The 13,352-nt window shown below is 50.1% G+C and overlaps 3 protein-coding genes across 3 annotated transcripts; 2 read left to right on the top strand and 1 right to left on the bottom strand.

Annotated features, from left to right (window-relative positions):
• Positions 1-1,103: 1,103 nt before the first annotated feature.
• Positions 1,104-5,639, top strand: LDX57_000799 (NACHT and Ankyrin domain protein; the record flags this gene model as incomplete). Its single annotated transcript, XM_046082444.1, has 7 exons — positions 1,104-1,492; positions 1,592-1,656; positions 1,703-1,903; positions 1,967-1,991; positions 2,057-2,605; positions 2,669-4,936; positions 5,513-5,639. 7 exons carry the CDS (start codon positions 1,104-1,106, stop codon positions 5,637-5,639), a joined length of 3,624 nt encoding a protein of 1,207 aa, XP_045938401.1.
• A 4,401-nt stretch (positions 5,640-10,040) lies between these two features.
• LDX57_000798 (uncharacterized protein) lies at positions 10,041-10,313 on the bottom strand (the record flags this gene model as incomplete). Its single annotated transcript, XM_046082443.1, has 1 exon — positions 10,041-10,313. One exon carries the CDS (start codon positions 10,311-10,313, stop codon positions 10,041-10,043), a length of 273 nt encoding a protein of 90 aa, XP_045938400.1.
• Positions 10,314-11,139: 826 nt separating this feature from the next.
• Positions 11,140-11,784, top strand: LDX57_000797 (uncharacterized protein; the record flags this gene model as incomplete). The annotated part of the gene is made up of 1 exon (XM_046082442.1): positions 11,140-11,784. One exon carries the CDS (start codon positions 11,140-11,142, stop codon positions 11,782-11,784), a length of 645 nt encoding a protein of 214 aa, XP_045938399.1.
• Positions 11,785-13,352: the final 1,568 nt, after the last annotated feature.

Raw genomic sequence — 13,352 nt, 5'->3', positions numbered from 1 at the left:
CGACGAGAACCCCTAGGGACAGAGAGCGAAAGTCCGACCCCCGTAGGGAGTCCGTCCGCAAATGCAGGTCGACGTTTCATTTCACAGCGTATCCACCGGGGCATATGCCAATTGCAGATCTCATCACTTCACGCGACGGCGCAATTGGCCGGTGGCGGCGTGAGGGGGGCAGCCCCGGCGCTTAACTCGTGGCGACGAGTGGCCTGGCAGATGGCGTGGGACGATGGAACGATGATCGCTCCTACGCCGCATCGCAGTAGCCAGACAGTTCCCCGCTTCCTCATTTATCGTTTCCTTGTTGGTTGGTCGCTGGTTGGGTCATGCGGTGGCCCAGGTTGTGATATCCCCTTGTATCATCAATTTCTTTTTAGGCGGGTTTTTTTGGTCAAGCAATTGGTGAAGGGTCATTCTGACCACCCAGGGGAGCAGGATGGAAGGAAATGAATGTTGGAAAAGTCTGCATGAATTGTTATAACACGACTAGACAGTCGTGCGAAATTGTTCCCTGATATGTGTCAAAGCAACAAGTTGGGGGAATCGCCCGGAGTGGAGATCATTAGGTGATAAGAGGTACATCCCTACATCCATTAGCCCCGACCTGCCCGTAGTGCCTGCATCCTCTCTTCCCTCTCTCCCTCCCTCTATCTGCTTTCCTTAGCGAGTAGCCGCCCCGCTGCGTGTGATCGAAAGGTCTCTTCGGCGGTTGGGAGGAACGCCAGGCTCGAGTCCCTCCAATTCCGGTGGTCTGCGCTAATCGCACTGATTAGTCCCTCCTTGACTTCGGATCGTCGCCGTTGTCAAGGTGCCTTGATCCTGATTCTTTTTTTAATGGTATTTGGGGATCCGGTCATCTCATTCTCTACTCCAAACTCCCACTTCATTTCTCTCTCCCTGGTCTCCTCCCGCTGGCTCGTTCTCCAGGACAACACGCGCTGTCTTCGTTCTTTAGTCTTTGTGTCTACCACGTCGCGGGGATTGATGTTTATCATCAACGCCCCTCTCTCCAAAAGTGGCACGCGATAAACACTCACATCTACTAGTAGACACGCAAGAGCGAGCGCTTTCAACCCGAATCAACGGAGCACCAGATCCAACAAACAAAGATGGTAGACGCCCAAGCCATCCGTGGTCGCCTTGGCCAGGTCACCCAATCATCCCGCACCGTCATGCGCTGTCTCAACAGTGGCCGTGACTCTCAGGAATCATCTCAGCGGGCCATTGCACTCCTGACAGATATTCTGGATATCCACTATCGCCTCAGGGACCAGATTAGCTGGGGAGATGAGAAGTGGCACGTCGACCCGGCTCGGCTGGAAAGTCTACAGGAGTTGCTCGCGTGGTTCGAGTCGACCATGAAATCAATCGAGTTGTATTTCCAACCGGGCGGGGTGGGGGTGTGCTTTTTTCGTCGGAATCTACTGGACAGGACGTATATTCCGCGGCTGGAGCAGTTCAAGGTCCTGTTTCTCCTTTCCATGCAGGCCGATTCCAGGTTCGTGTTTGCCCTCCTCCCCCCCTTTTTTTACCCGCCTCTTCTTTGCCTTTTCTCCATACAGTAGAGTAGCAAGCTAATGGTAATTGTATCATGTAGGGAGAGATCCTTTCTCGACGAGGAGATCCGGGAAGGTCTTAAGGCCTGTCGAGAAGTAGACTCTGGTATGTTCTGGCTGAAACACATTGGGGGTAATGCTAATTTGACTAGCTTGGACAGAGCCCGAGGTCGACCTGAAATTTGAAGAGAAAGTACTGGGCCTCACCAGTCAACTATGCTCGGAACAGTTCATCGCCCTTGCAGACTTCTGTAACAGACGCCTTCAGGGGACCTGCCAGTGGATCTTCGACGACGGGCAATACAGACGATGGCTGCTCGGTTCATTCAAAACTCTCTATTTCGCTGGTCCTCGTAAGTAATTACCTATCTCTTCTCTTTCTCGAGCACGATATTGATGTACATGTTCTTATGCAGCTGGAGCGGGTAAGACCTTTCTTGCGTAAGTTCCCTACTATACGACCAAAAATGGACATCTAAGACACACCGTGCTAACAAGGACCTCAGATCCACGGTGATCGACCGTTTGCAAAGAACATTCACGACCCCTGATGTTGCAACCGTGTATATCTTTTGTCAAGATGAAAAGCAAAAGGAGCAGACATCTACAGACATTCTTCGGAACATCCTAGCCCAGCTTGTGTACCGCAAGCGAAGTGTCTCCTACACCACTTCTGCTCTATACCATTCGGAGGCCACATCAAAGGGGAGGGCGTCGCCCAAATCCTACCAGAATGCGATCAGAGCGGAAGTCAATCGGTTCTCGAAGGTTTACCTAATCATTGATGGGCTTGATATGTTCTCTGACAAAGAGCGCATCATCAGTCGTCTTCAGAAGCTTCCGGAGCAAGCACAGCTTCTCGTGACATTGCGTGAAGTCACTCAAGTTGGGAATGCTTCCTATGTGAACGTTCTGGCCGCGCCGGAGGATTTGCATCTGTATACATTTGCCCGCATCCAACTTGATCCAGAGATGAAGGAGCTCTTGAGCAATGGATCGGGTCCTTTGCTTCAGAAGGAGGTAATCCGCACAGTAATGGAGAAGAGCTACGGCGTGTAAGTGCCCTCGCTTTCCGGTGAAATATTCGGCAAGAAAAGAGATGCTGATTCATCCTACAGATTCCTTCTAGCCAAGATACACATGGATTTGCTCGCCCGATATACGGACAGAAACCTTCTGGAAAGAGCCCTCGTCCATCTTCCAGTAAGCTTGAGTGAAGCATATGGCGAGGCAATGAAACAGGTAGTCAGTGCGAGCCCGCTGGCCGCTCGCTACGTCTATTGGACTCTATACGCCTTTCGGCCTCTGTCGGTCGCGGAGCTGAAGCATGCGACCAAGGGCTCTGCCAGCGAGAGTGACAGTCAGGTCCAGACTTTTGAACAGTCTTTACAAACACAGACTGCCGGAATTCTGACTGTCGATGCGGGGACTGGAACCGTTCGCTTCGTCCACAAGACCGCCAAAGAATATCTGAATGGGACGGCAGCGAGGGTCTTCTTTCCGACCGCTCAGAAAGATATCGCCGAGGTCTGCCTGACCGCTATAACTCCCGATGAAGTTGTTGACGAATGCTATCAAAACAGTGGAACGACCCCTAGAATCACAAGCGGTGGTTTCCTTAACTACGCGGCTACGTATTGGGGCTACCATGCGAAGGCAGTCTCGGAAGACGAGCAAACAATTCAGGTTTTGATCAAGACGTTCTTGAACAAGCTTCTATGGAGACGACCTCCTCTCCAGGTGTCGATTGACACACAGACAATCCCCACAGAGCTAGGCTTAGGGAAGTACCCTCCAAGCTGGAGTGCGATTCACTTTCTCGCTTTCTTTGGGATTGTCAGCAAATCGAAGCGTCTGCTTGTTCAGGGCGCAGACATCAACGCACACGATAATACGCTGAAGATCACCCCATTACACTGTGCAGCCTATCGTGGCAACGATGATATGGCAGAGTTTTTGCTGGACAGTGGTGCCGATGGCAATGCGGTTGCGAGAAATGGCAATACAGCCTTGCACCTGGCCACGCAGTACGGCCAACGAAAAGTCATGAAGCTGTTGCTCGCTCGACGAGTGAATACGCAAATTGCCAACCAGGATGGGTCAACCGGTCTCCAGCTTGCTGTGGGCACAGAATCCGATGAGGCAACTATCCCGTTGCTGGTGAAGAACAAGGTAGATGTCAACGTCCGAAACATCAAAACCGGAAATACGGCGCTGCATATGGCTGTTGAGGCGCGACGGCCGCGCATCATTCTGTTCCTCCTGGATAGAGGCGCCACCATTGACATGACCAATGAAGACGGCCTAACGCCTCTTCAGATGGCAGCAAAAACCAACAATTGCGAGGCCATTTCTCTGCTGCTTCAACGGTGCGCAAAGGTCGAGGCTCGATCCCTGTCTGGTTTCACGGCTTTGCAACTTGCAGTGCATGAGAATCACTGGATAGCCTTCGACTTGTTGCTCATCGGCGGTGCAAATATCAATGCATGGAGTAAGAACGGAGAGACTCTACTCCACGAGCAAGCAAAGAAAGCCTGCGGTATTGCAGTTGCCTCGAAGCTCCTCGAACAAGGTGCCAATATTGAGGCTCGCAACTCGCGAGGATATACCCCCTTGCAGGTCGCCGCCTTGGAAGGGAACAGAGAAATGGTCATGTTTCTTTTCGGTCGCGGGGCGAAACTTGACGTCGAAACCGCAAAGGGAGAATCTCTGCTTCATATTACACCCCCTGTCGACGAGGACTACCTTGAGATTCTCAGTTTGTGCTTGCACTATGAGCTAGACGTGACTGCCGTCTCCAGTCAAGGATGGATGCCTCTCCATCAGGTCGTTTACGTGGGCACGGGTGCTCTCGACCTGTCATATGACAAGACTGAGGACTATGTCCGCTTTCTTGTAGGACAAGGCGCGGACATCAACGCACGCGCCGTTTCAGCCACTGCCGAGACACCACTACATCTAGCTGCCATGGCCGTGGTTCCTAGGGCGTCCTTGATCACGCTGCTTGTGAGCCTAGGCGCCGAAATCAATGCCTTGACTACGGACGGGAAATCGGCCCTTCATTTGGCTGCCGAGCGAGGTCGGGAGTCTATCTTCCGGGCCCTACTTGAAGCTGGCGCCGATATTTCCCTGGAGGCTCCGGATAGTGCAAAACCCGACAATGGCAGTGGACCTGGTGTTGGCAGCACCGCATTGGATCTTGCCCGCAAGAACCCTCTTGGGAGTCTATGGTTTGATGAGGATGGCGAGCTACGTCCAGCCTCGAGCAGATCGCGACGAGACAGTGTAGGAAGTGTAGACAGCATTGGAACTGATATTGAGGATTTGCATCATGACGGGTCCGACAATGACACCGGGGGGTCAACACTGGTTGGAAGTGAGCAGCCGTATGTTATTGTATAAGACTTGGGGTTGTTATTGTTTTTGTTTTTCTTTGCCTGTTCTCTCTCTCTTCTCTTTCCTTTTCCTTTCCCCATTTGTTTTTCGAGCGATTTTCATTTCCTACAGGCTTTGAGGTGCTGGCTCGCCCATGATTTTTACGATACCCGCCAAATAAATATAGCAAGCATCTTTGGTACCCTGGAAGAAGCCATGAAGGATGATGGAAATGTGGCATTTATCTGGAGTTTTCATATCTGGAGTTCAAGTGATGATTTCACCTTGTAGCAATCTTCTTGCTTTGTAGCAAAGTTGAATGGGTCTCGGTCTTGACGGAAAAGATTAAAGTGGACATACCCCATGTTCTGCCGGGCGCCCCCGCTCTCAGGGGAAGCTTTAGCGGTGCTCCGGGCTCTCCTCCCTATTTCGTCACTACCCTCTCGATGATGCTTGGGTTCGTTCCAGACTCGTTCAGCTGGAAGCAACTCCTTACTTGAGCCCTTCTGAATCTGAACAACTAACTAGACACGGTTTAATACAAGAAATGTTCTTCGTCCTACAAGGACCGCTAACAATATCAGCAGTGCCCTCGAAATCACGTCCTCGAACGACCGTCTGCTCCACCGAACCCAATCGACCTCGACGAGCGACCAAGCTACGCGATCGCTTTCCATCACGCAAGCCATGATCTGTTCCTCAAAGGGGATTTAACTCTCGCAAGGCTTACGGATTGTGTCAGAGAGCTTATACCTATTGTCACAATCCGCTCTTCGTCCCCCTCGCTCGCTATCAAGCAGCATCGGCAACGCGACATTCAAGGCACAATGGATAAACGAACCGGGGCATACAGACCTACGTCTAGTCCTCGATACTAGCTGCCGCAATATCCGTCCATCAATCTCCTTCGAATCGTCGAAATCCCGACCTCTAGCCTACATGGCTCGGTGGAAAGAATACGGCCTTCGGACAAGAACCTCAAGATGTTGTAGCTGTCCGGGCGTCTCCATCGGGCGATCAACTCGGATATATACTTCTCCAGGCATTCTCCGCCAACTTCGCTAGTTTGTATGAGGCTTACTAGCGAGATGGGGCCATTAAGCCGACTCGAATCAAGTCCCCGTGATGCTTGAGATTCATTTGTGAAGAGGTTTATCCGGTTTCCTCGAGCGTGTTGCTCTCAAGCAGGCCAACACAGTTTGATTAAAGGTCTATAGCATTCGGCGTGTGTCTCCCGATCTTATACGATCGCGGGTTCGGTGATAGATATAGGTGCTTTGTGTCATGGCATCTGGTTCCCGGAATCTACTGAGAATGGGCAGTGTACCTCAACTGATGGACCTAAGATTCTGAGCCGGGCAGCAAGCCGACCCCAAGCGCAATACTGCTCAGGAATAGCTATCCAGCATATCTATCACGGTACTGAACTTTCTCGAGAAGCAACAGACCCGCAATTTGCAACTGCTTCAATGGAAACCGAAGGATCTATTGAATTCCGGCTATATTTGATCTTTGACGGCGCCGAGGCTATTATTCGAGGTCATAGAGCACATATACGCTAGCTGTCAAAACTACGCCAACATTACTGGGCAGCTCGGACCTGCCAATGCCTGACATCTACTGCTTTCACCGACTGAGTCTTCTATAGGTCCCCGGCCGGAAACTATGGGATTGACTGATTGATCTTTCCTTGGGCAATACTGTCTGGCCCCTAAAGCTGTCGCAGGCAATTTCCTTAACTCGTTCCTCAACGATGACATAAATAGTAGACAGTCCAATGAGCTAGGGTACTTACTTTAATTTAGCTACCTCAAACTTGCTGAAGCTTAGATGATAAATTATTGATTGGGAACGCATACACTTAATTGGAAATTCGTATATACAGTTTGGTTCTGTCCGATCTTTAAATCTCATCTCAAACGCCACATCTTTCGTGTCTTGATCATCAGGCTCTTCCTGTCTATTCTAAAATCGTATACATAAACACAGCCAATTCCACCTGGAAAGTTACCTGTGACTTCCTTTGCGAATTCTTTATTCGGGTAGAAAGTAGATAATAGTACGAACGTACAGAAACACAAAACCCTCGACAACTCGTGTCTGGTCTCAAGCTTTTGCTGCTGATCGTGGCAGTCACTCTCTTCCTGCAGACACTGAGGAAGTGTCTGGTTGTGCCTTCCGCATGAACAAACCACATTGTTGTTTCGGATGTATTCAAGACTATCGAGTTCACGGAGAACGGGGTAGAGATTGTTTTGATCCGCTCCAGCAGGAATTCCCAGAAAATTAGGGACAGAGAGACTTTGGTTACAATGAGAATGGCGTTTGCTACAGTCTGATGAGCGCAAGACAAAATCACAACTCTGTACTCCGCAATCTCGGAGTCGATATATGAAGGTAGCAGAATTGTCGAACGACGCGATTCTTCGGCTACTAGACCTTTGAAGGACAGGGTTTGGGATGTGAATTTGCAAATGTCTTCCTGGGTAAGATTTGGGATCAAGTTGACCGGGCTGTAAACACTGAGCGTGATCGACGATACTTGAACGAGCGGCTCACGTCAATATATCGCCGTGAGAGCCTTTTCGCCTAGTTGGATGAGTTGATCGCGTAGAGAAGCGAAAATTCGGTATATTGTGCGTGCATGGAGGGGGTAAATTGTTCATAGATGAGATACCACTCCTTCCCTTTGGGCTGTATGAAAAGCCGCGGACATTCTAGACAAAGCATATCACTAGCAGCACACAGAGACTGAGTCGAGATGCCATACATGCCCAGTCCTTGGATGCCAATAACGCCATGTAGTTTCTTGTCCAATACTAGTCATGTGCCTTTCTAAGGACTCCAGTGTCTGCGATTTTGTTCTTCCTCATTGAATGGGGGCCCGGACCGTGAATGACAATGTCCTCGAAGGACTTAAGTCTTGGTCTCGTTGCTTCGATGGTCCCTATCGGAGCTGGAGCTCTCACAAGTTCTTCCTTTATCCGAGAATTTCGCTCTGAAAATTATCTTCTTTATGTCTTGGGGTGGATGGCACCCCGTTATGGAACAAGGCATTTTTCCATAGGGGACGAGGGCTGCATACTTAATCCAGACACCATCCGCGTTGTAGTCCGTAGGCCACGTACCTGGAATGATGGTTTGACAATCGACACGTTTCCAATGTATGGGGTTTCTAGACCAAATATATGATGGGGAATAGTGACGTCTCTCGAGATGATGAACAGTATCATAGGATGTGGTCAGATAGAACAGTTGATATGTACCCCCGATCAAAGTCGTTATCACATAAGAATATCCTTTGTTGATGAAGAGCCATCTGAAGTCCGAAGGTGACGTCGATGCCATTAACATGGAGAGAAAGTCGCAGAAGAACGTTTCTCTCGGTGCATCTTCAGTTGGATTTACATAAACCGATTCGACTCACAGCTGTGACATTGATATTAGAATCGAATCCGCTGCAACATCATCGTCCTGCCGTTACCGGTGCGGATATTTCGATTTCTGTGGTTGAATGTTATGGCATGCGGGGCGTGGAGTCTGTCAGGCTTTGACAATCATCGAAGTAATGGCCATTTGAATGACAACCTTTGGTTTCGCCTGAGGCCCTTGGGCTGGACTGCCATTGGTGACCTAATTTTCACTCATTGCCAACAAAAGCACCTCCGACAGTCATTACGTATTTAACGTTGCCACAGGTCGTAATCGAAACAGAACCTATAGGCTCGCTGTCTCGTTTTCCTACCTTTTTTGCCCTTCCGGATATTTAGCAGCTTGTGAAACAACTCCACATTACTGTTTGGCACGGTTTCCATTCTGCCATGTCTATATCATGAAGCCGGTCTAGAGCCGAGGAAGTTTATGCAGGCCTTTGCATCATAAGTTCCCCCTGTATACAGTTTGTACTGACGGGGTGACTAGGCGCTTCGTGGAGGAAATTAATCAGTTTTTCTAAATGGCATCGTAGCTCGAGAATGGTGGGACCATCCTAGTCCTGCAGCGAGAGGCCCTCCAAATGCGAGAAAGTTTGGAGGATGAGGAAGAGTTTGGGCCCAATGAGAAGCGGCGCGTGCAGAAAATGCTTCTGACTGGTAATGTCACATCGAGGGGATCTAAAAATATGATCAATCTTTCCGTTCGGTGATGTGGGTAGTGCTTTTGACACTGCGAGACTCACGCCGCAATCTCTTTAGCGGCAGGTAATCAAACGCCGTTGTTTGTCGATGTCGAATTTCTCCAACGCAGCGCAGCTAACTTGTTTCAAACGTCTTGTTGTAGGCGCTTCGAACGCAAGCTCATGATGAATCCAGATCGACTTCTTCAGTATCTCCATAGGCGATTCTTCAGGATAGTCTCCTAGTATCTTCTTCAGGATAGTCTCCTAGTATCCATATGACTAGGATAGAGCGTCTAAGCACATGCCAAACATTGCAAGTCCGGGAGGCAAAGTAGTTTGTCCCAGATACATTGGTCTCTACACATTCATTGGCCCGGACTCGAGTTCTTGTTTCTCTTGGCAGGGGGTGCATTGCCGAAAGCAAACAACAACAATGCTCTGCAGCTTGCATCTGTTTGAGGTAAGCTCGAAGCTAAAAATAATGGAGTAAAACTCGCAGAGAAAGAGCCATTGAAGGGTCAGCACCTAACGCCCGGGGCACGGTAGGGGTCCATCTCAAGCGTTTTACTCGTAGCAATCCAGGCGTATGCTCCCGGTAGCGTCATGCAGCATAGACGCTGAGGTTGGTAGATATAGAAACAAAAGGGGCACAACTACCAGGAGGAAGTACAATTGGCCTAGCAACAGGGTCTGCGCCTGGCTTGGCAATCAGCTCGGTGTTAGACATTGAGTCGAGTGGGAGAGCAAGGGGAAGTTCAAAGCTGCAGGAATGCAGATAGCAAGCGACAGGAGAAGACTGAAGAAAAGCAATCGACGAGCTCTCATTGGATCGGAGTGCTGCACCGTTGTAGATCCGGCGTCTCTCCAGACTTATACAGCCTAGCCCGCCTCTCAGTGTAACACGGAGTCATCGTGATGGGCGGCTATGCTCAAGTTCTTGCAGAGCTTGAACCAGGTCTCTGCCCCTTGGGCGAGACAAGGTGGCAGGAGGCGTTCCGCTAGGATTGAGGTGAGCCGCGCGCCATGGCAGCGACGAACACGGTGCCTTCTCGAGCCGCGGTGCTCTTGACAACATTCGTGGCAGCTGCGACGCCACGATTAAGGGGGTCCAGCAACGGAAGGGGATTCGTCCAAAGCAAATGAGCATCTGCTTCAGATGGCGTGCGATAATGCGGGATAGTCGGTAGATTCGCAGTGATTCTGACGAGGTGCCGGGAGGAAATGGCATATAAGACGAGGCTGTCATCAGCAACAATGAGCATCCTCATCATCGTCACCATCATCCTTCGTCACATTCTATCCTTCTTCTCTCTTTCTTCTTTTCCTTGTCAGGCACAAGGTCAATCAGTTTGGGTTTGATCCCACTCAGTTCACACCTTCGTTCAAATCTTTCCCACTATCGTTGAAAGCCGCCCAGGCACTTCATCCGAAGCGAATCATCGACCTGAGCGCTAGACGCCAGGCCCAAGGATAGAAACGAAAGACGGTCAAGGACCAGTAGAGGTGGATCGAGAGATTATCGGACAAGCCGAGAGATCTTTTTCTTTTCGGATCTAAAGCAGTGGGTGATGTAAGTTGGGTGGTTGTTGCGGTCATCTTTTGTTTGTTGCTATTTTGGACTCGGGACTCGGGAGGCGCTAACCACGTTGGGCTTGGCACAGAATCTCGATTCCGATACCGTCAGATACCAACACGTATCGTTACCGTTTGATACGTCCGTACGGGTATCGTACCGATCGTTTGCGACAAACAACAAACCAACAACTTCGATTTTTTTTTCTTCTCTTCTTCTTCACCTTCTTCTTCTTGTTGCATTTCTTTTTATAGAATCAGATATTCCTTGGACTTGCAGCTTTTGGGTATCCACTCTACCGGTTTAGAGGTGTTTATTACTCTCTGCTTTTCCTTCCCTCGTCTGCCTTCTACAATCCTTCCATCTTGACACCTTCACTGGCTATACATCTTGGCTCGCTGTCCCACTTAGCCTGACTGAAGGATCTTCTACATTGACCTTGGGGATATATCTTCTTTTGTCTTGACTTCATCATCCCTCTCTTTCTTCTTCAAGTCATATCACTCCAATTGACCCCATCCAAAATGGCTCCAAGGCCGAACCTCTATCCCCTCAAGACCTCGAAGAACATGGTCTTCCCTTCGGAGCTTCATGAAAACCCCCTCGCAAAAAAGAATGATGAGGACAACGAGGAAGAGCGCACTGGTCCTTCCGTCCCGCCTCCTCTTGCCTACACAGAATTCCTGCGAGCTCTCAGCCCGGTCTTTGCAAGCCCCGACGGCAACTTCAGCAGCTGTCCTCGATGGACCTACAGCAGAGCACCCCCCTCCCCGGTGTCCTTGCCCTCGGCCACATCAAACAGAGCTACCTTCGCCGCTGGGGAGGCTGTCAGGAACAGCCCTGCCTCTTCAATTCCTCCCTCGCCCCTCAGTGCCCCGCGATCCGCCAGCAGTGCAGGTGGCCCTGTACGACGTGTGCGCACAGCTCCGTCATTCATGTACTCGCCGGCTGGAGAGTCCCCGCAGAGTCCGTACGCTTATCGACGACCCTATTCTCCCAATGAGTGGCGACTCCGGTATGCTGACCCTCCACACGCGGCACAGGGGCGTACCATCAGCATCCAACATATCGTGACCCATACGGTGACGCTGAAACACGCGCCTCCTCCGCTGGCCCCTCCCCCGAAGGGTAAGCGGAGACGCACCAATAACGATTCTCACGGCCGCTGAGTTACGTCTATCATGGGCGTTTCACTCCCTCTTCCTTGTCCGTTTCATCGTGGTTGTGCTGTTCTTGTAGCCATCGTGGCGCCATCCATTTGTTGGTTTTTTTGCGCTGCAGGGAGCTGGCTTTTCTTACTTGTTATTGGTTCGTGTCGTTCTTAACCGGGTGCTTTGTTCGGATTCTATGTTTGCTATTTGTTCTGTTTGGTCTTTTTCCTTCTTGTGGTTTATCAACATGACGGGTCTACGAATGTTTTAGAGAAATCAGCATCTGTATCCTGGCGATCCATGATGCAGGTAATTGGGAAGCAAGGTCAAGGAGTTGGATTATGATTTGGTCATGTTCATTTGCTTCATAATGGAAGATCACGCCAAGCGGTCCTTCCTCCATTGCATGGGGGCTGCTAGGAATGACTATGAAGTTGCGCTTTATTTGTGTACCGTGGTGCTTGGGTGGTCTTCGTGGCGTTGGATGTTTTCGAGTCATACTGCTAGCTAGCTGCCAATTGAATTTCTGCTTTTACTTTTTTACCTACTCTCCAACCTTGCTCTGCTCCATGAGAGGACACCGTAGCACCCCCTCAGCTTCCAAACAGTCCCATCATCTACGGAGTCCGTGCGGACACGGCGGTAGGAGTAGGAGTGTCCATGTCGTCCCGCAGCGACACATCCTCCACTTAGAGCACTACTTCCCCATCTCAAACGCGTTGGTAATGTCCTACTATCCGCCATCTGATGGATCATTTCCGCCCATCGGTCAACGAAGGTCCGTGATTGGGGCGCCAGCGCTTGAAGGATTCCCGTGGCGCAACCAACCGTGATCCTTTCTTCCCACGTGTCAGCCGCATTGACCAGTCGGCCTGTCTATTCAACAAGTTCTTTCTTATTAGAAGATAGATCTAGCTACGGGGCAGAGAGCCCTTTGCGAGACTCCGCTCTAGAACAGCCGAGTTTAACAGGGATAGGGAACCTTTGATCCTTTCGGAATTACTAGGTTAGGGCTACGGTGCGATTGAGCCTCAGTTTTTCACCGCGAATTACTGTCTCTAAGCGCAAGGAATGCTTGAGCGGCTATAGGATGGGGTGGCTGGGGGCTTTGTCTTTGACATGATTTCGATCGTTTGGCTTGGAAGAGTGTTCTTTTTAGTAGGTAACAGTAAGTAATAGTAGTTACGTTCAGGAACCTTGAAAGTATGGAGGTCTACAGGGCGTATGTAATATTACCCGATATATTACGTTGGTGTATTTATATGTCAGTAATACGAACCGAATACAACTATCACCATACAAGCCTTCATGTTGTATAGAGACATGCTATTCTAAACACTTTGCAGCACACTAACGGGGTATTGCACGACCATCTTAGAGCATTGACGCAGGTTGACAGGTGAATCAAAAGTCCCTATTGGCCGAAGTAAATAGATCATCCCTCTCTGCCGTGTTGCCGTGCCCGTCATCTACAATCTCAGGCTTGTATGCCCAATAATAACATGCTCAGAACCGGCATCTCCTCCGCGAACGGGAAAGAGTGGGAAAATAGGCCATCGTTCAGCGAATGAGGATCGCGAGACTAC

The sequence above is a fragment of the Aspergillus melleus genome (genome assembly GCF_016097325.1).
Source record: "Aspergillus melleus strain CBS 546.65 chromosome Unknown contig1, whole genome shotgun sequence".
Lineage (NCBI taxonomy): Eukaryota > Fungi > Ascomycota > Eurotiomycetes > Eurotiales > Aspergillaceae > Aspergillus > Aspergillus melleus.
Note: the sequence above shows the minus strand (reverse complement) of the source record. Positions and strands in the feature narration are given on the sequence as shown.